Consider the following 27,474-nt stretch of genomic DNA (forward strand, 5'->3'; position numbering starts at 1 on the left):
CAGCTCTGCAGGTGAGAGCCAGGGCTGGGGGAAAAAAGACTTCCCCAGGGTTTGTGCCCCCCCCCCCCCCCCCCCCCAAGCTGGTGGCAGCAGCCGACCCTGCGGTGTGGAGCAGCGGGATGCTCCTGTCCCTTGCTCCAGCAGTGGCTGGCACCCAACCAGTGTGAACACTGGCATGCCTTTGCTCAAAGCAGTTTGGGGCAAACTTTTCACCTCACTGGGATGGGCTTGGGGCCGGTGCAGGCAAAGTGGGACCCGGGGAGCCCCGGGGTGAGAACATGCAGCTGCTCAGCTCCCACGGGGGCGGGGTGTAGGGGGTTGTGTAGCCCCCGGGGCTGTGGACCCGGGTATGGAGGAGCTGTTGGGGCAGAGCAGGGACCCTGTTCTCCACTCGCTGCCTGGGACCAGGCAGCCTCCTGGCACCTCCGCCCGTGGTACAGTGGGGATAGGCGCCAAGGCAGGCCAGGTGCTGGCGAGAGCGGCTGAAGTCCTCCCTGGTTTGGATGCCCAATCTGGGTGCTGGGGTGCAGCTGGCAGAGGCTCCACTTCTGCTCCTCCAGAGCCCTTCATGGTTAGAGCCGTGTTGACCCACACGCTGCACCCCACCACCCGCCTCCTCCTTTGGGTGGGGGCTTCCTTAGGGGCTGCACTCTCCCCCATCGCCCCCAGCTGCCATGGGGACTGACAGAGTCTCTCCCAGCCGCCGATCCTGTACAATTCCCATTTATTATTTCAAGACCTCAATCCAGAGAAGTCCACTAACTCCTGAGCAACCTACTGGGCTCCCCCCAGAGCCCCTGGAGCTGAAGCAACAAAACCTTTATGGGAGATGCAGGGCTCTGGGGGCTTAGAGTTTCTGAAAATAAAAGGGAAGGTAGAAATTCAAGAGAAAAAACCCACACACCCCCCACTCTGCCACCCTGTGCTGGGGGATGCTCCTGGTACCCAGGAAGGGGTCCCCGTCCCAGCACAGTGGCATGGGGCTGTGCGGTGCCCCCCATGCCCGCCTGGGGGGGGTGGGGATGGGGAGGTGCGGGAGCAGTCCCGTGGGAGCCAGGGGCATCAGAGCTGGGAGTACAGGGAGTTCTCCATCTCTGGCATCAGCTTGGCATGGAAAGAGGTGATGCCCACCCTGAAATCTGGAGGGAGACAGAAGAGAGCTGTCAGCGCTGTGGCTGAGCCCCTCACACCCCAACTCCTGTGGGAGGCTGCTTGGGTGGGGAAGGCTGGTGCCTAGTGGGTGGACATGGGGAGGGCATATGGAGCGTCGTTCCCCCCCCCCCCCCCCCCCCCCCCCCCGCGGCATCGCTGCAGGCTGGGAGCCAGGAGCTGGAGCCCAGTGCCCCCCCACCCCAGCGGCCAGTCACCCCCCTCCAGGACAGAGGGAGTGGGTTACGTGTTGTCAATGCGGGGCAGGTCAAGCCCACTCCCCGTGAGTATTCTGGCAGTCAGGGTCCATCCTGCTGCCCCCCAAGCCGTACCCATCTCTGTGTCCATGCGCCTGGGCGGCATGGGGTTCTTGCGGTGGTCCTCGATGTGCAGGGTCATCTCCTCCCGCGAGGCAGTGGAGTAGGGGCACTGCATGCAGGTGTAGCGGCCCCGCGTGTGCTCCCACACGATGCGGCTGTTGGAGGAGTGCCCTGCAAGGATGGGCAAGGAGGGAAGCACAGCGCTCACCCCCCCCAGCCACGGGAGCCTCCCCCGCCAGTAGGAGCCATGTGAAGCGGCAGCATAGGGTGCAGGGCAGGTGGCCCTGGGTGCCGGCTGCATCGTGCTGGGTGCCATGGGGCTCGGATCGGCCAGGGCTATGGGGGCAGAAGCCCCCCCCCCACTCCGAGCCCCACATGCACAGAGGTCCCCTCCCCATGGGGGGAACCCCAAATCTGGGAGCAGGGAGTGATGCTGTGCCCCCTGGCCCTGACCTCCCTTTGCCCATCGCCTCTCCGCACCCCATGAAGCAAAGGGCCGTGGTTTCCAGCCCAGCCTTGGGGCCAGGGCGATTGGAGGGGCTTGAGCCCAAGCAGCTGCTGCAGCTCCTTCTCCTGCTGCTTCTGCCTGCAGGCACCTGAGGAATCAGGCTGGGTGGTTCCCAGGGGAGGGGTGCAGCCGATGACTCCCCCACCCACAAATCTTCAAGCCTACCTGGGCAGCATCCCCTCTCTGCACAGCTCCCGAAAATGAGGGAGCCCACCCTCCCCCTCTGCTCTCCAGGGAGCATCGTGGCACCCCATGGGACCTCTCCCATCCCCTGTGGCCCACCACCCCCACCCACCACCCCCCGCCAGTGACAGAAAGCAGCCCCCAACCAGTAGGTGCCAAACTAACCTGGAGTCACTCCTGAGCCAAAGCATGGGAGGAGTGGGCTGACACTCACACCTGTGGAGGGAATCGAGGGGCAAGACAAGCATTAGGTCTTCCCCTCCCTTGGTGAGGGGGGGAGGGATGGGGGGGGGCAGGCCTAGCCCGGCCCACCCCGTCTCGCACCCCCAGCACGCCGGGGAGCAGCAGGGCCGGGAAAATTTGGAGGCTTGTTTTTTGGTGGTTGCTGGTGCTTTCTCCAATCAAGTATCCCTGTGGGTGGGATGGAGGGAGGGGTGGAGGTGGGATGGGGCTGGGGTGGGGGGGCCGGGGTGGCCCCGCACAGGGCCAGGAGGAGGGGGATCCTCAGCTGGCCATAGCGGGTCCTCCTCCAGGAGCTGCTGGTCAAGGCGGGAGCAGAAGGTTTGCCCGAGTGGCCCCACACGCTCACCTTGGCTTTTCTTCCAGACGGCGTTGGAGACAGGGGGGCCGTGGCCCGGCACATAGGGCCGGAGGCGATGCTGCGCTGGGGGCTGGGGCAAGCTGTAGGGCGAAGGGTGCACATAGGACAGGAACGGCCCCGGCACCGAGGAGGGGGGTGGCCCCGAGAACCGAGTCAAGGACGACGGCCCGAAAAGGCTGGGCTCCAGCAGCGGGAAGGGGTGAGGGGCCGGTGAGACCAGCGGCAGTGCCTCCAGCGAGCCAGGCAGCTTGGGGAGGCTGGTGGGGAGTGTGGCAGGGGCCGCCAGGGCAGTGTCCTTGCCGGGGAGGATGGCTTCTTTCTCTGGGGGCCGGATAATGCTCGGGAGCTTGGGGAGCTCCTCAGGTGGCTTGGCCGGGGGCTCCTTCTCCAGGGCAGAGGTAGCAGGCAGGACAGGCTTGTCAGATTTGGGGGGCAGCACGGGGCTGCTGGCGCTGTTGGAGCAGACGTGCAGGTGCTTGAAGAGGGAGCGGTGCGTCCGGAAGCGCAGCATGCAGTTCTCACACCTGCAGGGCCCCGGGGAGGCGGCATTAGTGGCGACACTCCCCTCTGCATCACCGTCCCCCCACCCCAGCCCCTGGTCTGCTGCTGGGATGGAGGCAGGGGTCTGCAAGGGGAGCCCATGTGCTCGGGGCTGTTTGGGAGCCCCAAGATGGGCCATGCCATGGGAGGTGTCCGCAGGGAGATGGGGCGGCACAGGATAGGGCCAGGGATCAGCAGGACTCACTTGAAGTAGCGGTTTGGCTTGTAGTGCACCTTCATATGGGCCATGAGGTCCTGCATGCTGGGGAAGATCTCTGTGCAGCCCAGCGTGGGGCACTGGAAGGTTTTGCCTGAGCAAAGAAATAGGGCAGAGATTCAGCAACAGCCCAGCCGCGCTGCACCCCCCCGGGGCTGCAGGCAGCCCTACCAGTGGGTCTCCAGCACCTCCCACTCTCCCCGCGCTCCCTGATGCTGTGCAGCATCTCCCAGAGGCACAGGCACCACCACCAGTGCTGCCTCAGCTTCAAACCCCGCTTTGCCACCTCCCAGCCAAAAGAGGGCACTGTGGAGCAATGCAGGGTGTTCCAGCCTTACCCTCGAGGGACTGCGTGGGTCTGTAGTGGACCTTCAGGTGATCCATCAGCTCCTGCATGCTGGGGAAGGCCAGTTTGCAGCCATAGCCTGAGCACTGGTAGTGCTTCCCTAGAAGGAGACAGATCTGTTGGCCTCATCCCTGTCCCAGCTGTTGCTGTCACCTCCCTGGAGCAGGGCTGGGGCTCGGCTCACCTGGGACAGGTCTGCGCTTCAGTGGCCGCAGGTCCTGGGCTGGGGTCCCTCCGCTCCCTGCCACCGGCATCAGGCTGCCGGGCAGAGCCGCTTCGCTGCAACCTGCTGGGGAGAGGCCGTTAGGCAGCGGCACCGGCTGCCGCGGGCAGAGCGGGCAGCATGGGCAGTGACAAGCCTCGGCCCCGCCTCAACCACGTCCCTCTTTGCCCGCCTGCCTACCCTGTACAAACAGGGGTGCAGGAAATTGTGGGGGTGGGTCTGGTGGGGTCTGGTTGGGAAGGGGCCGAAGAGGCAGGAGCCCTCCAGGGTGGTTAGACGGGAGGGTCTTTGCTCTAGAAAAAGCTGCTGGTATGAAGGCAAAGCGTGCTGGTGTCTTGAACACGCTGGGTGATGCCACGTGCACACCCGTGCAAACCCGTGCACACCCTCAGGGTGCTGCCAGCCACCCCTCTGGGGTGGGATCTGGCCAAAGGGACCTCACAGCAACAGGAGTGAGGGCTTTTCCCCCCCCGTCCTGCCCCAACTACTCTCTCCAACCCCACCATGGCATGAGGGACTCACCTGTGCCCTCTCTGGTGTATTTACCCCCCAGGGAGAAGGTGGGCACGGCCTCATCCTTCTCCGTCTGCATGGCCTGGCCAGTGGTGGGCATGGGGCGAGGCACGCACCGCCAGCAGTGTCTTCTCCCGTTGATGCTACGCTGAGCGCAAGGGCAAGAGGTTAAAGCCCAGCATGGAGTGATGTTGGCTGCCTCCTCCTCCTCCTCCTCAGTGCCCCGTGGCTGTGGGACCGACCCTCCTGCCTGGGGTCCTCCTGGGCCAGGCTGGCAGGAGGTCACTGCTTTGCAGGGGCTTTGCAGCATCTCTGCAGGGGGGGACACACTGCAAATGCAGCACTTTGCCCTGGGCTGGGCTTTGAAGCCAGAGCTGTCACTGTCCCTTCCTGCTTCTCCTGCCCCAGGGGTAGTCCACAAACCCCTCCAAAAGGTCCCCCCCCAGCTGCCGCCCAGCACAGCCTACCCCCCATATCACCAGACTGCCACTTTGTGGTAAGGTCCAGCCCACAGCGTCTATAGTAAAAAATCCCCCCCCAGAACCATAGGACCCCCCTCCCCACCAAGGCGATGCAGCCCCGCTGCCACTGAAGCAGGAACTGCAGGAGCTGCTCCAGCCTCTTGTGCTCCCAGTGGGCTGGGGATCTCACTGGATGCTCCCCCCACCCACGGTTTCGGAGGTTTTTCCAGCCAAAAGGAGCAGCAGGTCCCATTGCATAACCGGGAGCACCAGCAGCAGGGCCCGATGCTGACGGGTGTATGGGGACACTTCCTTCACACAAGCTACATCAGATGGTCCCCAAAATTAAATCAGCTTGGCCTCACGGCGCCTTGGCATGAAGCTTCGACACGCAAAAACCAAACACTAACTCCCAGCAAAAAGCATCTGAAAAGCCCCTCACTTTGGGAGATTTCTCAATAGTGTCTTTACATCAGCGTTAAAAAGAAAAGAAAACAACAATAATAATAATAATGAATTTTTAAAAATCAGCGCTGGGGCTGCGGAGCGGCTGCAACATGCCCATCTGCAGTTGGTTAGAGGGTTAATGCTTCCCCAAAAGCTCAGTGACTCCCAACACAAGTGTCCCTGGGGATCCATCCCGCCTGCCCTCACCAGACCTGCCCGTTAGCATCTGTTCAAGAGGCATTTTCCCAGCTTTTCCGCTCCAGCCCAGCTCCCGGCCAGCCGTGCACAGCGGGGCTTTAGCCTGGTGAAGGCGGGCTCAACAGCTGTTACTGCAGCAACTGGTGGTGCTGGGATTGCAACCCAGCGGGCAATAAATCAGAGTTGGGGGGAGGAATCCATGTGGGATTATTTTTCTGGCTGCCCCCAGACTTGCAGCTTTGTTTGGGGGTTGCATTGCTTTTTTTTGTTGGTGCTGTTTTCTCAGCTTGGCGGCTTCTGCTGGCACTGCGGGATGCAACCTGTGCCGAGGCCAGGACCGGCTGGAGCGGGGGGTCGACCCCAGCATGGGAGGGTGGGTTTGGGGCAGCGCCAGGGGTTGGTTGTGTCCCGGGAGAGGAAATTCAGCCCTGGCTGGAGGGGTTGGATTTCTTGGCCTGCACAAAGCAGCACAGCTGTGGCAGGGTAAACACCACGCAGAAAGTTCACAGCAGCTTTGATGGAGCTTTGTTTATCAGGAGAGGGAAATGCAGTTTTCCTGGGAAAAAAAGTCTCAGGAATCTTCTCTTGAGGGAGGAAGCATTAAAAGGGTCGAGGCAGGTCTGTGCCTTCCTGATCGGCCCCTTGGGCAGCATCCATGTGGCACTACCATGTTTCGGTGGCTGGCCCTGAAGCCGCAGAGCTTTGGTGCTGCCGGAGTATTTCCTGGTAGTGCGACTCCTTGAGACTGTAGTGAACCATCCCCAGGTCCCCAATTCCCAACTCTGGATCAATCCTTGATGCAGCCACCTGTCCCCAGGGCCTGCTGACGGTCCCCCGGGGACTGATGGTCTCTGATGGCCTCCAGATGAGGCCATAAGGGAGCAGGATGCCCGTGCGCCCTGCACCAAGAGCTCAGCAGGAGCACAGGCTATTTTTTTCAAGTCCATTTTTCAAGGAACAAGGAAATTCTTCCTTGGCAGCATTGCAGCAGGGCTGTTGGCTCCTGGGGCAGAGAGCTCCCAGTGCTCCAGGGTCAAACCCAGCAGCACCTTCAGATGTCACAGATCATGCTGAAACCTCCCTCCTCTCCCTCTTGGATGTGCTATCTGATGCTGCTCTCCATTTCCCGGTTGCATCCGGTAGTCCAGAGATGTGTTTTAAGCTGATTTTTCTCCAGAAAAGCTGGGAAAATGCCTCTTGAGCAGATACTAACGGGCAGGTCTGGTGAGGGCAGGCAGACAGATGCGGGCGCACCTCGTTGCAGCCGGCACGCCTGAGCACGCCTGCACCTGGCTCAAGGCTTTGCCAACATCTGGAGCAAAGCCGTTCGACACGGTGCACTTTCAGCAGCGGACATGACGGCAGCACCGTAGCATCGCCGTATGCTTGGCCTAGGCCCTGGTTTTTGGGGAGCTGGTGGCACCTGTATCATTTTGCTGTCATTTGTCACCTCCTGCGGGATGGTGTCCAACACTTTTCATTCTCTAGGACCCTCCGTTCTGCAACCCTGAGCATGATGCTCTGACCCAGACGCCACTGACCTGCCACCATCCCCAGTGACCCCACGTGGCCACCACAGATGCGACTCCCCTGGTGCCGGTGCAAACCCTGCCCTGGAAACCTGAATTCCTGGAGCCACCACAAATTCGGTATCACTTTTTGAAGGGTTTTCCTTCCACGGGTTCAGTCTCCCTGAAAGCCTGCTGGCACCAAACTCCCTTGCTCCAGCCCCTGCGGTGAACGGGGATCCCAGCAAAATCCTTTCAGGGGGCTGATGGCGATGGGGTGAACAGGAGGGCTTGCAGCTACTGGTCACCCAGAGCAGCTGCCGGTGCTGATTCAGTTAATAATTAATACAGCTCATCTCCCTCAAACAAACCAGGGGGTTTATATGTATCACCAAGCACAGAAGACTTTTACAAACCCACCCTGGGAGGATAAATGTGACAATCCTATTTGAGCATCTCTGCACGGTCTATGGGCAGAGGTTGCAGAGGCTTCCCAAAACGCAGCTCCTCGGCACAGGAGATGAGAGACAAAGGCTCTGAACAAGGGGCTCATGTGATCGCTCAGCCAGTGAGGGAGGAAGCACATGCTGTGACAGCAGCACGGCTCCTGTTGGCACGGCGAGCCCCCTACCCGCCCCGGCATGCGCTCTGGCCATCAGTCATGGGGTTAAAACGCATGGTGTAAATTAAAATGCACATTGTAAATTCTATCGCCTTCAGACATCATGGGGAGCCCTGCAAGAGTCGGTGGGGGGTGGAAGACGCTCTGGGCATCTTTGCTGCCTGGCAGCCTCTGTCTCACAGCCATGGGCTTCATGATGCCCACCACAACTCGGGTGCCCTAATCCCAACTTGGGCTGGAGCAAAGCCGCTGCCTTGACATCTTGCCCTTCCACCTCACTCTGAGGGCAGGCTCCCTGCATTCCAACTCAGAAAATCTGCGCGGAGAGCCCTGCAGAGCCCACCCTGAACCCTGCTGCAGCTGCTGCCAGTGGCAGTGTGGGCATCCAAGGGGGCGAGCGCTGAGCCTTGTGCCACTGTGCCACGTTCCCACGGTGGGCATGGGGGAAGCTTGGCCAAGGCCCTTCGGTGGTTCCTTGGGAAGCATCTTTTCTTTTGGCCTTCCCTGCAGAGCCTCCCTGGGCAGCCTGGGGGTCCCCGTCATCCCCCCGTCTTGCTCCAAGCCATCTGTGACCTGGATGGCACATGAAGGGGGAAGAGACGTGCTGCCATTTCCCCACGACCATGGGGAAAAAACCCTCCTTCCTTTCAGAAGCCATCTGGGGCGGACAGATCTCCCTCCTTGAGCCTGGACAAAGCTGCCCCCCAATCGGGTGGCCCTGGCTCCAGTCAAGTTCACGCCGTGGCGGAGGTACGGGAGCGCCCTCGCTCCAGCAGCAGCCAAGCAGCTGCATCCCCCAGCCCCTGATAGCAACAAAGCATCTCCCATGAGTATGAGAAGATGACAGACCGTGGGGAGACCCTGGTGGGTGCAACCCTGGGGTGGCGAAGCGGGTCCCGCTGCTCCCACGACCCACATGCACCTGCAAAGACCGGGGGCTAAGGGCTCCCGTGGCTAGCTGTCCCTCTGCTACTAGCCCCACAGGTAGTAACCCCCAAAGCTAGCAGCCCGCTGTGGGTGGCACCCCCACGGGTGGTGGTTTCTGTGGCTAGTAGCCCCCCACGGTAATACACCCATGGCTACTCGCCCCTGCGGCTAGTGACACAGCCACGGCCAGCACCCCCTACGGCCAGTCGCCCCACGGGTAGTGGCCTCCGTAACCTGGAGCCCCCCGTGGCAGCAACCACACGGCTGGTGTCCACCCCCCCCCCGCCGCAGCCCCCGGTGCTCCCGGCAAACCCCCGGCACCCCGGGCCCGGTACCCGCTCCGGTACCGCCGCTGCCCCGCCGCCCCCGGGGCCGGTGCCCCCCCCACCCGGGGCCGGTGTCCCCCGCCCCCCCGCCCCGGTGCTGCCCCCCCGTCCCGTCCCGCCCCCGCACGTACCGGGGCTGCGGCGGGGCCGGCGCCGCCCGGAGCGCGCATCAGCGGCGGCGCGGCCGCGGGGCCATTTTCTGCGCGGAGCTGTCGCGAGAGCGGGGGCGGGGGTGGAGGAGGACGGGGGGGGGAGGAAGGAGCGGTGCGGAAGGGGGGGCGGGGGCCGCGGGGGGGCCGACCGGCCCGGTGCCCCCCGGTTGTTTTTCTCGGGTGTTTCGCAGCCCCCTCCGCCCTCCCCCCAGCGCCTGCGGGTAGCTGGAGCATCCCGGGGGCCTCGGAGCATCCTGGGGCCCTTGGAACAACCTGGAGTCCTCAGAGCACCCCGAGCCCCTTGGGAAGCCTTGGACCCCTTAGGGCACCCCAGGGCCCTCTGAGCACCCCAAGTTCCTTGGAGCACGCTGGACTCCTTGGAGCATCCCGAGTCCATCAGATCATGCGTGGACCCTACAAGCAGCCCAAGCCCCTTGGAGCCTTCCAGGACCCTCAGAGCAATTGGAGCACCTCAGAGACCCCCAAGCACCTCGGAGCCCCTCGGAGCCCCCCTGTGGGTGCCTGAGCTGGACCAGCTCCCCCCTGCCGGCAGGGCTGAGCAGGAGCATCCCACTTGCACAGCACCCACTGCTGGGGTGCTGCCCCCGCCCTCACCACCCCCCCACCCCCCAGCCTCAAGGAAGGGCTGGAAGGCACAGGAAGGAGTTTCCTAAATCCCCAGAGTTTCCAAAGCCAATTTTTTTCCATTACAATAAAAACAGGCACTCTGCCTGCTCCCCCAGTCACCAAGCTCTGCAGTGCAAGTACTCTAAAAACCTGTGATTTACAGGAAAAATCACCCCAAGGACAACGGGGGTTGTAAAAACCCATAATGGGGAGGCCCAAGAACCATTTGCAGCATGGGGCTGTGGAGGACTTCACATCCCAGCAGCCTCCTGTCCTAGGCCATCCCCACCCTGGAGGAAACGGGGTCCCCTGAGCCCCTCTATAGCTCCCCTGTCTCTGGGGCAGGGGGTCTGCTTGCCAGGGGGCAGCCCTGGGGGGGACTACGGGAGGGAGGAAGAGGAGCGCTGGGACGTGAGGCTGAGGCAGGGAGGGAGGAAAAGGAGTGCTGGAAGCAGGCTGTCGTCACTTCCTCCGGCCGCCCAGCGCAGGGCCCGGCATGGAGAGCAGTGAGTGGGGGAGCAGGGAGCGGGGGGGCAGGGAGCAGGGGGGCAGGCAGGGATGAGCCCCGACATGTCGGCACTGTTCGTCCCTCTCCCTGCTGCAAACGTCCTGGAACAGCCCCAGGCCAGACTCAGCCCCCACCCAAGGACCCCACCACCCCACCTTGGCTGTCCCCTGTCCTGGGCAGTCGGGGCAGACAGGGTTCCTCGAACCCCAGAACTGGTGCAGCTGAGGATGGCTGTTTCCACCCCATGCATCGACCCTGGTCCCCCACGGATGAGACACCCCCCCTTGCCCTGCAAACCAGGGGGGCCCCAGCAACCCTCTGACCACCATCAGAAAAAGCTGCTAAAGCTCGGTGGGCTTTGGCCAAGTGGTCCTTGCAGATTTTCCTCTGAGAAACCAGGGAGTGACGATGGCGCCTGGTCCTGCTGCGCCGTTGCCCTGCTTTGCCTTGCTGCTGCCCCACAGCTGGCTGTGCCGAGTGGTCCTGAGTCGCGCCGGGATGCGGAGATGCCTGAGTCGGGTTCCTGGGGGAGCTGGTTTCTGTATTCAGCAACTTCTGGAGGGTTCAACATGGGGGGAACAGGGATGCCTCTGATGTGTCCCCGGCCATGTCCTCACATGGGGACGTGTGGGTGCAGCGCCCTTGTCATGGGGCCAGCAGAAGCCACAGGCCAGTACCAGGGTGGGATACAAACTCCAGACTCAGATTAACTGAGTCTGATTATTGAACATAATTATAAAACTCCTATTTGTACACAGGAATCACTGGGTCAGTCTGTTCCCAAGGTAAGACCAAGTATCAAAGAGCTGGTCCTTGCTGCAGGGAGGCCACCATCCCATAGCTGTGGGATTCACTGGTTGGCACTGGCACAGTCCAGCAGCCAGCACAGAAGCACTCGCTCAATGCCAGCGTCAGTGGAGAACTGCTGTGGAGCCACCACCGGCCCCTTCAGCACGGCCTCAGTGGAGGTGGGATGGGAAGATGCTGCTGCACCCGGCTCAGATCTTCTGCACATAGTTCCCAGGGAAAAGCCCTTCCTTGCCGTGCAGCTGGCCTTTCCACCAGCCAGAGCTATCTGGAAAGAGGGGAAAAAGAGAGCTGGGTCAGGTGTGGTGCTGCCATGGGGCACAGCTGGGAGGAGCTGGGCAGGGTGGGAGCCCAGCGGTACCTTCCAGCAGGATGTCAATGATGTCCCCCACGTTGAAGCTGAGCTCGTCCACATCCTGCCCGATGTACTGGTAGAGAGCCTGGCAGCGCGGCACGGCTGCCTTGGGCTGTGGCTTGGGACGCCTGGTCGGGGGCGGCCACTGGCTCACGCTTTGCTGCCGCTGCATGCTGTGGGACCGGGAGGAACAGCATTCACACCAGGGACAGTGGGAGGGTGCAGGATGCACTGCACCCTCCTTCCCACTCTGCTCTCCCCCACCGATGTGCACTCTGTGCTTACAGCTCAGGTGGGTCCTCCCAGTGCAGGGACTGGGAGAACTGGGGTGCGCAAGAGCCTGGGCGGTATTGTCCTGCCAGCAAGGCCAGATTGACTAGATCTGGTCAGGCTGTCACTCTGTCGGGCAGCTGAGCTGCTCAGAGGGGAAAGAGCATCTGCTGGGACCAGCAGCAGTGGGAGGGGAGGATGGGGTGGTGGGGGGACATAGGTGCTGGTACGGGACCTACCCAGCCACCCCCTGGTCAGGCACATTGAGGAAATCCATGTTCTGCTCAGATGGAGGCCATGTCTTCGGCTGGTGGGTGACATTTCGGGCGGGCAGCATCGTGGCTGGTGGCCCCCGTGCCTGCTTCTGGGGTGTTGTGTAGGTGTCTTGCCGAGCCTGGCCATTGCTGCGTGGGAACTGGGGCACCCCATTCCTGCAGGCGCCTGGAAGACCTGCCCCGGGGATGGTGCATTACAGGGAGCCCACGCTCAGCCAGCACCCTCCCCGGGAGCTCAGCGTTGGCTGGATCCAGGCCGGGGTCCCCCCTCCCCAGCACCCCCCCCTTCAGCACTGCCCTCCTCACCTCTGGGTGCCGGTGGGGTGCTTCGGGAGGGCACTGGACACCTGCTGCCACCTCTGCTCTGCATTGCCCCCTTCCTCGTGGGCTCTGGGGGGACACGAGCCCCCTGTTAGGTGATGGTCCTTGGAGCCAGCTGGGGGCAGGGGGGCTCCCCTGCAGTGGCCCCAACCACCCTTTTCCCTGAAACACCCTGTGCTGCCCCATCACCTGCACAGAATCAGGTGGCTCCCAGGTGAAATGCAAACCCTGCAGGGCTGGGATACACGCTGGCTCACCCTGATGTCCCCAGGCCTTTGGCAGTTCCCTGCAGCCCTGGCGCTTCTGTCTGTGTCCCCCCCCGCCATCCCCTGGGTGCCCCGGCACTCACTGGCATTCCTGGGGAGCCCATCCCCAATGCTGACTGTAAGGGTTTTGCCTCCGGCTTTGAGGGTGGCCACATCGCCCTGTCCTCTGATGAAGGTGACGTTGCGGGTGCCGCCACCACCCCAGCCCTCCTTCTTCACCTGAAACTGTAGTCTGGGGGAGAGAGAGGAGCCATGAGGCCATGGGCATGGGACCCCGTCCTGCTTTGTCACCTCTCCCAGCCTCCATCCTTACGTGTCCTTGAAGGAGAGGCACAGCTTGGTGCGGGTGAGCTCCTCATAGCGTTTGCACAGCAGGCTGATCAGCTCCGTCTTGAAGATGGACTCCAAGAAATTGTCGGCATTATTCTCGTGGAGGATGAAGAAATCATCCTGCCTGGTGCTGGGGGAGCAATGACAGTGTGGGGGCATCAGTGGGGGCAAGGCTGGTGCCAGCTGGCACTGGGCAGGGAGATGGAAGATCCTGTTGGGCCTGGGTCCACCCCGAGGAAATTTGGAGGGAGATTTAGCTGGAAACCACCCTGGACTCAAAGCCTCATCTGCAAAGGGCTCTGCAGGGAGCCTTCTCCCCATGGCCCAATGCCCTGCTGCCTCCACGGGCGAGGGGCCAGGGCCAGGGCCAGGTGGGGGGACACTGGAGCATGGAGAGGCTGGTGGAACTCATGGGTGAACACACAGGCTCCCCACCGTGGAGGCCATGCTAAGGGACGCACCTCAGCGAGATGCCTCTCACTGCCTGGAGCTCCACCTTCTTCTTGAGCACCTCCTTGATCTGTCCCTTCTCAGGACCTTTCTTCACTTTCTCCCGCCCGATCAGGTAGAAGTACTTGGGGGTGAGGATGAAGTCCCGCTTGATGGGCTGGGAAAGGGCAGGAGCAGGATGTGAGGGGGTGTTTTTGGGGGGCATGACCCCCGCACACATCCCACTCAAGAGCAGTCACCACAAGCCACGGCTTGGCCTGTCCCAAGGCCCGAGTAGCTCCACGTACCTTGAACCTCCGGTCATACTTAGTGATGGAGTTGGCAAAATCTATCCACTCCCGCTTGGCCAGGAACTGGCACAGCTCTGGCCGCTCCTCCATGCCCAGATAATCACCCACAAAATTCCTGTTAATGCTGTTTCTCCTCTGCTCTTTGAAGTTGTAGAGGATGTTGGAGGCTGTGCGGGACCCCGAAGCGATGCTGGTTGGACAGGGCTCTGCACCGATGGCTCAGCCCTCAGCTCAGCCCTTGGCCCCTGCCTGCCCGCCCTCCCAAACCGGCTATGGGAACTCTGGGAGCCATCACATGGACTGTGGCAGCAAGAAGTGGGGCTCATTTTATGCCACAGGAGGAATCTGAGCTGCTTGAACTTGGCTGGCTTCAAAACCCATTAACTGCCCTCAAAAAAACTTGAGCTGTGGGAAGGAAGGAGGCAGGGAAGGAGTAACTCAGCTGTTTTCTGGGTTTTCCCCCCTTGATTTTATACTGCGCGCTTGGAAGGGTGGGAAAACACCCGCAATGGGGTCTGGTGGTGACCACTGGCCTTTCCCATTCCTCTGCAAATGCTGACTCTCAACTACTCCTCTCCATCTCAGGGCAGTCAATGAAATGCAGAGTGAGACATCGAGAGGCTCCGGTTTCTGTCCTACAGCCCCTCCCAGGGCTGGAAATAGGAGCAAGAAATCCGCACCCTCCTTTAAGATGTGGGAAAAGACCCCGGGCATCACATGGGCTGGTCCCTCCTCACCCCTCTCCTAGTTAGAACCACAACTGCGACTCTCCTGGCACTCTGGCAGCTGGGGGTCTCCCCAGCAAAGGACACCCTAAAAGGGGTGCTGGGGTGTCGGTGTCCTTGTCCTCGCCCGGCCTTACCCTCCTCTCGCATCTGCTCATACTTCCAGATGGCGATGTGCCGGCGCCAGGCCTTCTGGATCACCCGGGCAAAGCTGTTGAATTTCCGCTCCCGCATCTCTTCGAGGAGGAAGAGCTGGGGGGACATGGGGTGCTGAGCCTGGCTGGCCAGAGGCCCCTCAGCGCCCGTGCTGCATTGCTTCTTCCGCACATTGGCACCCTAAACCTGCCCCAGCATTGCCCAAAGCAATGCTCGGCTGTGTGCAGTGTCCCCTGGAGATGCTGGAGCAGCATCTGCTCTCGTCCCCTGGAGCAGTGTCCCCTGGAGAAGGCCCTGGGGGTGCTGGCTGACAGCCGGCTGGGCATGAGCCAGCAGTGCCCAGGTGGCCAAGGAGGCCACCAGCACCCGGGCTTGTGTCAGCACTGGTGCGGCCAGCAGGAGCAGGGCAGGGATGGTGCCCCTGTGCTCGGCCCTGGTGAGGCCCCACCTCGAGTGCTGGGCTCAGGTTTGGGCCCCTCGGGACAAGAAGGCCCTTGAGGGGCTGGAGCGTGTCCAGAGAAGGGCAGCGGGGCTGGGGCAGGGTCTGGAGCACAAGTGTGCTGGGGGGCGGCTGAGGGAGCTGGGGGGGTTAGCCTGGAGAAGAGGAGGCTGAGGGGAGCCCTTCTCGCTCTCTGCAGCTGCCTGAGAGGGGCTGGAGTGAGGGGGGGGCTGGTCTCTGCTCCCAAGTCACCAGTGACAGGACGAGAGGGAACGGCCTCAAGCTGCGTCAGGGGAGGTTTCGATTGGGTATTAGGGAAAATGTCTTCACTGCAAGAGTGAGTCAGGCATTGGAACAGGCTGCCCAGAGAGGTGGGGGAGTCACCATCCCTGGGGGCGTTCAAAAAAATGTGCAGATGTGGCACTTCAGGGCATGGTTTAGGAGGCCTGGGGGTGTTGGGGTGGCGGTTGGACTTGATCCTAGAGGTCTTTTCCAACCTTTATGATTCTATGATTCTATGCTGGGTTGCAGGGCAAGGGGCAGAGCCAGGCCACCTACCGATTCGGGGTTCTTGACAAACACCTTACTCTGACCCATCTGGTACTGGTCTGGGTCCATGTTGACGGAGCGCAGCAAGTGCTGCACCCCTTGCTTCTCGTCCCCCCGCCACGACGGCCATGTCTCGGGGGTGAGGATGGCATAGCTGCTGGGACAGGGGATGTGAGTCATGGCCATGCTGCAGGGATCCGCCATCCCCTGTCCCAGCGGTCACTCACCGTTGCAGGAATTTGTGGAAGAGGCGGCGGTAGGCGAAACCTGCCCGGCGCACCTGGATGTTCTCCTTCAGCCCCAGGTACTCGACTTGGTGCTTCACCCTGCAGAGCCGGGAGGGCCTCGCTCAGCATGGGATGGCAGGTTGGTGGGGGAATTGCCCAGACTCCTCAGCCACTGCTTTGCACAGGTATGCCCTCAGCTATGCATGCATGAGAGCTTCTTGGGGCTCAGATGGAGCCTCTGGGTGATGCATGTAGAGAGGCGTGTGTCCCCACATGCTCCTCAGCACCCACCTCGTGCTCCCCTAGATCTGTGGGCAGCACAGAGGGACCAGCCCACGGGTGCAGTTTTCGGAGGAAAGTTGGTCCTGGCCACATGTCCATGGCCAGGCCCCATTCCCTGGGCTCTGTGGGCTGACTGATGTGTTGTGAGGGGCCTCTGTTACCTGCTCTCCTCCCAGTCCCGGGGTTTCTTGGTCTCGTTGGGCTTGATGCAGCGGATGTAGTGTGGCGTGCACTTCATTAGCGTGTTCACCAGGTCGTTAGCCTGTTTCTGTTGCAGGGATCGACCTCTGTAGCGTTAAAGGTGTTGGTGGGAGCCCATCACCCTGCTGCTGCCCCAGAGGCATCTACTGTCCTGCAGCCTCTGGGATGTACCTTGATTTTGGAGCCCGCGGTGGTTGGTCGTCCCTTTTTGTCAGAATCAAGCTTTTCTGGGAAAAGCATCTGGATGAAACCACTGAAAGGCAGGTGACAGTCCCCAGGTGAGAGCCGCCAGGCTCCCCAGGCTCAGCAGGCGCTGAGCTGGAACCAGCTCCAGCTCTGCTTTCTGCTACTGAGAAATCCTGCACCATGGCTAGGCCTGTACCCCTCGGCTGCCCCCAGACCGAGTAGGATCGGTGCTGGTGGGTAAGCACCCCTCTTCCCAGCCCTGCAGCCCCTGGGTGCCAATGTGCTCAACAGGCAGATGCCCCTGGTGCCTGCGGGGCAATGCAGGACACTGAGCACCTCGAGATATGGCTTGGGCAGAGGCAAGATCAGCAAAGCTTTATGGCCTGGATGTTAAGGATGCTGCCTTCTGCCCCAGCCCTTTTGGGCTGGACCCTGGGACCACAACACTGCCAGGACTCACTATTCACTGCTCTGCATGAGCTCAATCAAGTCGGTGAAGAGCACGTCCCGGTTGCGCTCGCAGAAGCCATTCACGTCGTAGGAGACCTGAGGGCAGGAGGGGAGCTCAGTCCCGCACCGCTGTGGCCAGGGCCGTGGGGTGCAGGGTGTGGGGTGCCGTACCTTGCCTGCATAGTGGTGGATGATGAAGCCCGAGCTCCAGCTGTTGAAGTGCTCGTGGGTGCCCACAGCCACCTGCAGCTTCTGCAGCAGGGTCTGGTCTGCTCCCTCGCCAGTGGCGTGCATGGTGGCACAGACGTCATTCAGGACACTCATGATCCCGGGGGGGTTCTGGGAGAGGGTGAGTGAAGCCATGGGTGTCCAAAGGCTGTGGGCAGGGCCCAGTCCCATGTCTGGCTGTGCTCAAGTGCCCCGTGCTAGTCAAAGATGCTTCATGCTGAACTGCAGCTTAAGTTAAGGAAGCAGAGCTACTGCTCTCCAAGGATGCTCGCTGGCAAGGCCAACTTCTGCCGCTCATCCTCAACAGCACCCAGCCCACCTGGCACCCTTCTCCATGGGTGTCTTGGCTCCCTGAGAAAGCCTTTCCCAGAGGAGGGTACCCCACTCACCAGCTTGTTCTCTATCAGGTCACACACCACCTTGTTGTTGAAGTACTGGATCTGGGTCCACTTGATCCCTTCCTGTACATATTCCTCCTGGGGAAGCACAGGGAGAGCCGGGCGGGCCCCCACCCCATGGGATATGCTGCAGCCCCCCTGCTCTGGCCATGGTGCCAGCTGGCAGCAGGGGTGCAGAGTGCAGGAATTGGGGTGCTGGCACAGCCCTGCAGCCCCCCCAGCCAAGCCCCCCCATACCTGCTCTGCCTTCAGGGTCAGCTCTATGAAGATCTGCTGCAGCTTCTCATTCACAAAGTTAATGCAGAATTGCTCAAAGCCATTTTTCTGCAAAAGGACAAAAGATGAAAGAGAAGATGGGGCTGAGTTGGCTTCTGCTCCTCTCACCACACTGGGGGGACCCCAAACAGCAGAGCCTTTGGGTGCTGCTCCAGGGACCCTTCTTAGGGCCATCGACTGCTAACAGCACCCTGCTCCAGCTGTCCTCCTTGCTGTGGGAGCAGGGAAGGACATTCCCCAGCTGGGATCCTACAGCAAACCAACACATACCTGGAATATTTCAAAGCCGTAGATGTCCAGCACCCCGATGCTGTACTCCTCATACAGCTTCTGCATAGCCCGGTTGATAGACTGCAGGGAGAGATGGAATGAGCCACCTTCATCGGGGGCGTAGGGCGGTGGGGCCAGCTGCACGGGGGAGCAGATGGTGACCATCCTCTCTGCGCTGTGGCCACACTTGGCCCAGCCCACCAGGACCACACACCTCCATGAGAAAGTCAAAGATGCGTGCGTAGAGCCCCTTGGCCAGGGCGTCCCGGGTGTAAGCTGCCTGCTCCACGTTGAGGGTGACGGTGATGGACTCGGAGCGGCCGCCCCACTTGCTGTCCATTTTCCTGCTGGTGACCTTCTCGTTGAGGCAGTCCTGGTCGATCCCCAGCAGGTAGGCAGGGAAGGCCAGGGCTGGGCAGAGTTAGGGGGGTGGTCAGGGTTGCCCGTAGCCACTGCTGGACCCCCGGCCAAGTGCAAAGGACAGCAGCAGTACAGCAACCAGGGATGTGGGACTTGTTCCTCCCTCTGCTACTGCAAGCAACACCTGGCATCCAACCCCTTGCTAATTAAGATCTGGTTGTGCCATTTGCTCACTGCCTCTAGTTTCCCTGTGTCTAACATGGGGAAGATGCTGTCACTGCCTGTCTCCTCTGCCAGGGGATTTGTGCTACAGAGAGTTTGCAATTCATTGCCAAGGGTCTCTGCGAGTGTTCCCACTTGTCCCCCTGGAGCAGGGGGAGCCTACTACTCACAGTCAGCATTTTCCACCTGAGCGTAGTTGCCTTCCTCCCGAAAGCTGATGTTTCCCAGGTGGAGGATCCCTGCCACAATCTGCAGCACCAGCTGCTGGTCCTCGCCTCTGATGCCGATGACCTGCATGGCGTTCTGGGGGCGTGGGGAGCCCATCAGCCCCTGCCCAGCCCCAGCTGGCTTTGGGGACTCCCCCTCCCACGCACTCACCATGGTCTCATGGAAGTCACTGCAGTCATCCGTGCCCTCCACCTGGTACGTGTTCGACTGGTTCAGGTAGTAGTAATAATCCAGGCTCATGATGCCCAGGTTCTGCCGCTGCTCTTGGGATGCCCCTTTGATGAGCTGGAAGAGAAACAGGAGTGGCGGTTACCCAGCCCCTGGCCCCCATGGCAGCCCAGCCGGCTCTGTGTCCCCCCCATACCTGATAGTAGATGTGGAAATTCCTCTCACCCTCATTCTGGCTCACCACCCGTGACTTCTCCAGCAGGAAGTTGGAGATCTTCCCCCCGTCAGGTTCGCCGCCCCGGCTGAACTGGATCTCAAAGTATTTCCCCTGCCCCAGCACAACTCCCACTCAGAGTCCGGCCGTTGGGACCCCTCAGTCCCCCCAGCCCTGGCTTCTCCCTGCCTTCTCCCACCATGCTGGGAGCATTGCTGGGACAGATCCTGGACACGGTGCTGACCCTCTGCACCTGCCCTAGTGACTTACGAAGCGGCTAGAGTTGTTGTTCCGGACAGTTTTGGCATTTCCAAAGGCTTCCAGCAGCGGGTTGGACTGCAGGATGATGTCCTTCACATGCTGGGGGCAGGGGAGGGAGAGGGCTGAATGGGGGGGCTGCACGCCTGCACCCCACTGCAGCAGCCCTGCCTCAGGGCTGGGGACAGACCTGGGGCTTTGCGTGTTCCCAACCCTGGAGCCAGGGCTGCTCCATGTGCCACCATCAGATGGGGGGAGCAGGGGGCTGGGGTGGTGGGGAGCAGTTGGGAGGTGAAGAGATGCGTGGTGGTGCATGGGGTGGGGGAGCCATACCTGCACTTTCTCGCCACCCCCAGACACTTTGGAGATGTAGCCCATGATGTATTTTGCTGCCACCGTTTTCCCAGCTCCGCTTTCTCCGCTGTTCATATGGCAAAGCAAGGCAGATGTGAAATGGGCCCACCAGTGTCACCTGCCTTGGGGCACTTCAGGGTGGGGTGCTGGAGCAGGACTGGGGGGTGATGTGGGCTGTAGCCTCCCTCCTGCCATGTATTCTGAGCGCGTGGCAGTGCTAACGCAGGGGATGGGGCTGCCGGGGTGCTCTCAGATATAACCAAGACCAGAGCAAGGCTGAGCAAGGAGCTGCTCCAGGAGGATATGTTGGATTTCTTGTTGCTGGATTTTGGAGGGGAGGAGGGAGGCTTGGGAGCCTCAAGGCTCTCTGGTGTTGCCCCACATCCTGGCCATTTCTCTTGCAACAGTCAGCCGGAAGAACGCATTGCACAAGACTCGGTCCCTGCCTGGGACAACCTGGTCACAGCCTTGGCTGGTGCTTATGGCCCAGGATGCTGGGGTCCCTCCAGGCACCCCCACCCGCTGGGTCCCCCAGGACCCACCACTGGGCTGCAGCTGCCTCTTGCTGCTGCCCAGCTGCTGTGTTTAGCCAGAACGCCCCCAGGGTGTGGGGAGAAGGGGTGATGGGGGCAGCTGGCCCCAGACTGGTGGCATCGGGTCCCCAGCTGTGCCCCATGTACCCCCTACCTTATGATGACACACTGGTTCTCCCCATCAATCAGCATGTTGCGGTACATGTTGTCAGTCAGGGCATAGATATGGGGGGGATTTTCATACTGAGCCTAAACGGAGGACAAGGACAACAGTGCTGACCACAGAGCAGCCATCAACCCCCCACAATGAGCCCCCCTCCCCAAACCCCCTTAACTCTGCCCAAGGCAGCGGCACATAGCAGGGATGGGGAATTAATCTCTTGCCACAAATGTGAGCTAATCAGCAGCATGCCAGATGTTTTGTTGACTCTCCCCTCCTCAGGAAGCTTGTTGTGACAGAGCTAGTCACTCAGGCCGGATTTTACCATGTTTGGGTTGCTTTGGTGTGTATTTATGAGCTGAATTTCTCAGGAGTGTGGATCTGCTCTTGAGTCCTATTACTGACTCTCCATCAATGTGTTGGGGAGCACCAAACCCTGCAGCACTGAAAGGGCTAGGGAGGATGGGGACACTCATGGGACACCCCCCAGGTGTTTCACACAGAATTAAACCCTGTGAACTCCTGGCCAACCCTGCCAGCCGGCACGCAGCAGCCTCACCGCCCCCTGGTACATCTTGATCTCCCGGTCAGTGAAATATGGCATCTGCTTGAAGGGGTTGACAGAGATGAGCACCGGCCCGATGTAGGTCTGAGCAGCAGGTTAAGGTCCGTGTGTCCTTTCCCATATGCCCCCTTCCTTGCCCCACTTGCTGCCTCGAGAGGCAGCGTCAGAGCGAGCAATGGAAGGAAGGTGGTTGCGGGAAGTCCCTGCCTCTTCCTGGAAGCTCTACCAGGAATACAATGAGGGTTTCCAGCTCAGGTGCAGGCAGAGCTGCTACCACGTGTGGTGGTCTCCCAGCCACAGGGCCTCAGTGCTTTGCTCCCCCTGCCACGGGGCATCCCCCGCAGTGTGACCAGCACAAGGTTACAGCAGGAGCATCCCCTCAGCTCCCCAGCCTCTGGCTGAGGTTCAGCTCCCAAAGCAGCATTTCCAGCATCCTGCAGTCTCCCAGCATTTGCCTTCTGCTCAGTTGCTCATGCTCCATCCACGGCTTTTGCAACAGGAAACCATCTCCATTTTACAGCCAGGGAAACTGAGGCACGGAGAGGGGAGAAACTGCCGGCTCCTGCCTTTCCCTGGCCACCCAGCCACTCTGCCTCCCTCAGCCCCTGCCTGCAGCATTCTGGAGTCACCCGGGTGTGGGCAGGGAATGGAAAAGCAGAGAACTGCACATAGAAGTGATGCAGCAGCAGGATGGGGATGAGCCCCCGGCACCCCAGGGCAGGTATTGGGGAGATGGAGGTCGGGGTGGAGCGGAGCCAGCAGGGTTACCCTGAGCCCTCAATGCCCTATTTTTGGCCCACCTGACAGCAGGGGTGGGGGAAGAACAGCCAAAGGGCAGGAATAGAGGGGCTCTTCTGGGAAATGCAGAAGCACTGGGCATTGAGTCATGGCTAGACGGTGGCCCTGCGTGCAGCAGCGGCAAAGAAAAAGGAAGAGGCTATGTGGGGTATTTTTTCCTCTGGAAAAAAAGAAGTGCCAACCCCAAACCCAACCTCAAAACACATTTAAAGCCTCAGGGCTGCCAAAAGAGCAGGGAGGATGGCTGCATCACCACCAGCCCGGGACAGAGCATCGCCTTGTAAGGACAGAGCCGCATCTTCAGGGAAACCACAGCCACTTACAGTGGTGTAAGCAAGTGCCTCAGTCCCATGCTCAGCCCTGCCACCTGAGACCCCACCATGCCCTGCTCTGCACGGCAGGGATTTTGTCCTCTTCCCCACCAGTGCTGGCCACCCACCAGAGCTGGGGTGTAGGGTGCCGGGGGTGCTGAGCCAGCTGCATCCCCAAGCAGGTGTGGGGGTGAGCAAGGCAAGGGCTCAGCATCTTGAATCATGGTTGTGGGAACACCCTCCCATCCACACCGTGGACCTGAGAGTGGCTGAGCATCATGCACAGTGCTCAGCAGCGTCAACCCTTTGATGGGAACCAGCAATTGCAAAAGCCTCTGGGCTGGGGGATGGCACAGTGCGGGCAATACTGGGCTGGGCAGGGTGGGAACTTTGCACCCTGCGCTGGCTTGATGGTGTCCCATGTGGGCTGACATCAGTGTGGGTGAGGGGTGGCACCTCCTCCCTGTATCTGCAGGAATGCTTCTGCTCCATCTGGGGTTTGCTTGGATTTGCTGTGGGTGCAGAGCAGCCAGGGCATGCTGTGGGCATTGGTGGGGTTGGGTAACAGCAACAGGGGACAATGGCCACTAATGCCACGGGGGTCCGGCCCCTTGGCACAGGCAGGCGGGTCTCCAATGTGCAGGAGCAGCGGGAGACAGCAGATGAGGGGCTTTGCTCAGTGCTCTTTGCTCAGGGCTTTGTGGCTGCAAAGGAAGGACCAAAGTGGGTCCTGGGGCATGGCAGGATGGGGGTCACGATTGCAGTGTCTCTGCTGAGTGCAACTCAGCTAGGGAATGGTGGCATTCCCTCAGCCATTCCCAATCTTGTCCCGCCACAGTGTGGGGATGGGTCACTCTGTAAGCATTGGGGAAGCCCCAGTTTGGCCCATGCCCTGGCAAAGCCTTGGAGCACAGCCCTGCCACTCCTTGGCCCTGTCCTGCTGCCCCGGGAAGGATACAAAGATGTAATCATCCATAAAACACTTCTTGAGGTTCCCCACGATGGCCTCCTCGGAGATCTTGGAGAGAAGGACCATGTCATCCACGCTGCTCTGCTTGACATTGTGGCTCTGCCAGTGGAAGCGCTCCTTGCTGCCCTGTGGAGAGAGGGCCACAGCGACTGCACCAGGGCCACCACTCATGGGACTGGGGCTCCTGGCCTGGATCTGGCCCCAGCCTCCCCATAGCTGTTGGTAGCTATAACTAGCCCCTGCCACAGCTGTGCACCTTCGGATGGTGCAAAGAGGGGTGTTTTGGCCACGCTGGGAACTTACAAAGCTCAAAACCCCAGCGCTGCTGCACCTGGGCTTGCCCCATCCCTCTGGCTGGATCCTGCCTCACTGCAGGTCTGGCACTCCGGAGAGGAGCCCATGGGGTACTGACAGCCCGCGAGCATGTTTGTAACATCAGCCACGCTTGTTATGGAGGCAGCAAAGGACTAACAAAGCAATTACTGCACTAGCTCTGCTTCTGAGTCAAAGGGGCAGCAAAAATAACCTGGGGGAAGAGCAAAAATTGCAGCTGGTAGGGGCTTCCCCGGTAATGCACATCCCATGTGCCCCCGCATCCCTTTTGTGCAAGGGCAGACGTGCAACTGTGTAATCACCCTTTCCTCCCTGCCTGGGCACACGCCAGCACCTGCTTTCCAGCCACCCTGCAACTCACCCAGCTCTGTCCTCAGGGGCCCGTGAGGTAGCAGGAAAACTGTGGGCTGCGATTTAAGCCCCTGAGGGGCTAAACACAGCCCTGGGCTGGGAGGGGAGGGTAGGATTTCACTGTGCAAAAAGAAAACTACTCAAAGGCCCCTTGTCCTCGATGCTGCAGTGGAAACATGCTGAATGCAGCCACGGTGCCATATGGGCCCCGGCACAGTGCCTGGGAGGGGACACCCCATCTGGACCTGTCTGAGGCTCCTCTGCACCCGTCCTATGGCCCCCGCAGTTCTGCTTTCACCCCAGTGCTCCCGGCACTGATTTCACTTCTCCCCTGTCGTCCCCAGCCTCTTACACTTTCCATTTCCCTTTTCTCCTCTTCCCCTTTTTCTTTATTTTCCTGTTGGCTCTCAATTTCAGGCCTCCAGACCCTGATGCCTTTGCACCCTCCCACCTGCCTGCAGCCCCTCACACCCACCCTCAGGTGCTCGGCACAAGCCAGCACCATCGTGATGGGGGACGGAGGGACTATCATGGAGCGTGGAGGAGCTCAGCAGCATCGTGCTGCTCCTGGGGCTGCCTCCCTCCCCGCTGGGCTGCTGAGTTTTGCAACCCATCCATGCCTCCCCAAACCCCAAGTGCAACTCAAGCCCCCATAGCCAGTGGGGAGGGGTGTTTGGCTTCATTGTCCCACCACTTTCCCTTGGGATGCATGGACCCAGGTCAGCTCAGGGGGTCCAGGGGGGATTGGGGCTGCTCACGCAGCCTGAAACTGTACAGGGAGCTTCTCCTCTTCCTCCTGTTTGTTGCTTATGAGCCTTTTTCTTGCCTTCCCCTCCTCTTCCTCCCCTCCACTCTAATAAGCCCATAGAAAAGCCACTCAGAAAAACACTGGGGGGCTCAGTCATCCGCTCCAGGTGACTGCGCTGCCACCCGGGGAGCTGCCCGTGACCCCCAGAGCTGTCCAGCTTCAACCCAACCCGGCCAAAATCTTGTGCTTCAGGTAGAGAGGAGTGGGTCGGGAGGAGCCCACGGGCACCCTGACACCTCAGTTCCCCATCCCCTGCCTCCAGCACCCTGAGCCCTCTGGCACTGGCACCCTGGGCTTACATGGCTGGTTATGGCACCAAATTAAGGCAAATACAAGCATTTCCTGCAACTCAGCGCTTTTGAGCTGACACCCGGAGTTTCTCCTTCAGTCAAACAACTACTCAGAGCTGTCAGTGGCAAGTGCATGCCTTCATGACACCTCCTCTTCCTTCAGGCTCAGGTTAGGTGCTTTCCTGGCTCAGCTGGGGCACTTGATGCAGCACAGCTGCAGGGAAAACACCGGCTCACGTTAAATGAAGTTTTTGTCCTGGATATCTGCAGGGCTGTGGTTGTTTCTGCCCTGTTTCTGGGAGCACAGTCTGCCTGGCTTTCCTCAGTATGTCCTGAGGGGTGGTACAGGAGGTTTGCGGGGCAAGGGCTTGCTAAGCTGGGTAAAAGCCTTGTGCAGCAGATGAAGAGGAAGGATGCTCCTTGAAACCATGTTATTGCCTGAGCTCAGTGCCCAGCAAGCCCTAGTGGGACGGGGGCTACAGGCAGCATCCCTGCAGGGAGCCGGGGCACAAACTGAATTTGCTTTCAGAGGTTTGGAGCAACAGTTATTCGGTCCCCTCCTCCCTTCCGGGATGATTCAGAGAGCAGTAGCTTGACAGCTGTTGCTGTGGGGGTCACCAGGGAAGTGGACTGATGGGTGGCCTGGACCAAATGCCTCTGTGAGGTCATTTCATCCTCAAGCTGAGTGGGGAGCAGCTTTCAGCAGCCCTTGGCCCAGGCTTCCAGGTGCAGTTTGCAGCCACTTTGCACAAGTGACTTTGCTCTGCTGGTGGCCCCTTGCATGATGGGTGCATGCATGGGGATGCCCATCAGGACTCCTGAGAGCACCAGAGCTGAGGGCTGTGGGATGGGGACCATCACCACCACAGCCATCACCTTTGCCCAGGGCTGCACATGTATTGGGTGCTCACGATAGGATCTCTGAGGCAGGGAGGGGGGTGGCCCTGTAGATTGCAAAACATCATCTGTTTTTCTTCAAAGCTCAGGTCTGAGCCACCAAAAAACCCCGCAAGTCCTGAGCAGGGAGGCAATACAGCCCAAGGTGGCACCTTTACTTCTGAGACAGACACCACCTTAAAACCACCGGAAGCCTTGAGAAGAGCTTGAGGTGTTGCATTGCTGTCACAACCCCGCCAGCTCCCAGGCACAGGCAGCCTGTGGGGATGGGGCATTTACCCCAGCATTTTGGAGCTGGGGCCTGGCCCTGGAGCTGGGGCCTGGCAGGGGTTGGGGTCATGGACGTGCAGCTCCATGGCCCTTCGTGAAGCCACAAAACCTCTTCAGGTCTCGGGTGGTGGTGGGGAGGAGTCCTTGTGTTTGTCTTGTACAGGACAGCATCTGAGCAGCCTCTCAGAGGTGGCAACCATGACCATGGCTGGGAGAAGGCTCTGTTTCAGCCTGGACACTGTCCCCTTCCTGGATGGGTAGAAATGTCTGGGGACAGCATCACTCTGAGACATGGAGGGAGCAGAGCTGCAGGCTGAAGGCTGTGGCTGTGGTCACACTGTGCAGACTCTTAGTCTATGCCTGAGCATCTCCCTAATTTTGAGAGTGTTCATCTTCCTCTTCAGCCTCCAGATCAACTTGCAGCTCTGGTCGCTGCCCTTTCAGCAGCCCCGTGCCCTGCCCTTGGCCCCCATTCCCCACATGTGCCAAGGTGCAAGGTCTGACCTTGGGCACCAGCACCCAGAGCATCCTTCCCAGCTTGAGGTGGCCTGGGGAGTATGGCTTCCCCTGGCAGCCCCTGTGCCACCACGCTGTGCTCTGCCTGCACCATGCTTTGCCCACACCCTGCCGGCACCATGAGTGCTGAAACCAGAAGTGCCAGTGGGAAGTTGGGCCAAGAGGAACAGTAGGGTTCTCCTGTGGGTACCACAACGGTGATGGCAAAATCAAAACCACTTTGTGTTGGCTCAGCCTCACTGCCTGGTGCCCTCCATCCTGCTTGGGTCAGTGCTTCTGGGGGTACCGACCCTGCACCCAGCACCTGGCACCCATCCCCGGCTTCTCCCCACACTGCGCCCTGTGCCAGTGCCTCACCAAGCCCCAGCTCCGCTCCCTGTCCACAAGCCTGGGCAGCACCGTCCCCTCTCCAATGGGGACATTGGGTGGGCTCCTGGCACCTCCCAGAAAGCAGCATCAAGGTACCATAATGGGTGCAGGAGAGGAGAGGGCTAAGAGAGCCCTGAGGTGGCAGGAAAAGAGGGTGAAATCCCAGAGTGGGGGAGCCCAGCAAGGGCCCTGCTTGCACTCACCATGGTGTCCCTGCGTCTTGCTCCCGGGGAAGGGGCACTCGGGGCTCCTGTCACCGAGGGCCCGGATCCATCTCAAAGCGCTTTGCTTTTGTGTTTCTGCTGCAACTACAAATTGCAACTAATTCTTTTTTTCCTCCTCCCACTTCCTCATTTTGTGCCTATTTGTGGG

General features: G+C 60.6%; 2 protein-coding genes across 5 annotated transcripts; both read right to left on the reverse strand.

Moving 5' to 3' along the window:
• Positions 1-924: 924 nt before the first annotated feature.
• ZNF414 (zinc finger protein 414) lies at positions 925-9,316 on the reverse strand. 3 transcript variants are annotated; one of them, XM_064469424.1, is made up of 9 exons: positions 9,221-9,316; positions 4,610-4,748; positions 4,049-4,150; positions 3,857-3,964; positions 3,507-3,612; positions 2,750-3,285; positions 2,326-2,376; positions 1,482-1,640; positions 925-1,139 (listed from the first exon to the last, which is right to left on the reverse strand). In XM_064469424.1, exons 1-9 carry the CDS (start codon positions 9,257-9,259, stop codon positions 1,063-1,065), a joined length of 1,317 nt encoding a protein of 438 aa, XP_064325494.1. In that variant the 5' UTR covers positions 9,260-9,316; the 3' UTR covers positions 925-1,062. The 3 variants fall into 3 exon arrangements, with proteins under 3 accessions (XP_064325494.1, XP_064325492.1, XP_064325495.1); XM_064469422.1 differs by having other exon boundaries at positions 4,049-4,153; XM_064469425.1 differs by having other exon boundaries at positions 4,049-4,153; positions 4,610-4,743; positions 9,221-9,313.
• Positions 9,317-11,058: 1,742 nt separating this feature from the next.
• Positions 11,059-27,419, reverse strand: MYO1F (myosin IF). 2 transcript variants are annotated; one of them, XM_064469391.1, is made up of 28 exons: positions 27,306-27,419; positions 23,257-23,394; positions 21,184-21,273; positions 20,619-20,713; positions 19,911-19,998; positions 19,590-19,679; positions 19,302-19,433; positions 19,088-19,222; positions 18,880-19,012; positions 18,342-18,538; positions 18,128-18,208; positions 17,819-17,905; positions 17,573-17,659; positions 17,127-17,294; positions 16,966-17,051; positions 16,491-16,572; positions 16,280-16,386; positions 15,837-15,935; positions 15,619-15,763; positions 14,603-14,717; positions 13,738-13,907; positions 13,462-13,607; positions 12,984-13,130; positions 12,754-12,902; positions 12,390-12,473; positions 12,048-12,249; positions 11,545-11,711; positions 11,059-11,451 (listed from the first exon to the last, which is right to left on the reverse strand). In XM_064469391.1, exons 1-28 carry the CDS (start codon positions 27,306-27,308, stop codon positions 11,375-11,377), a joined length of 3,300 nt encoding a protein of 1,099 aa, XP_064325461.1. In that variant the 5' UTR covers positions 27,309-27,419; the 3' UTR covers positions 11,059-11,374. The 2 variants fall into 2 exon arrangements, with proteins under 2 accessions (XP_064325461.1, XP_064325460.1); XM_064469390.1 differs by having other exon boundaries at positions 12,048-12,258.
• Positions 27,420-27,474: the final 55 nt, after the last annotated feature.

Source organism: Phalacrocorax carbo, chromosome 19 (genome assembly GCF_963921805.1).
Source record: "Phalacrocorax carbo chromosome 19, bPhaCar2.1, whole genome shotgun sequence".
Classification (NCBI taxonomy): Eukaryota; Metazoa; Chordata; class Aves; order Suliformes; family Phalacrocoracidae; genus Phalacrocorax; species Phalacrocorax carbo.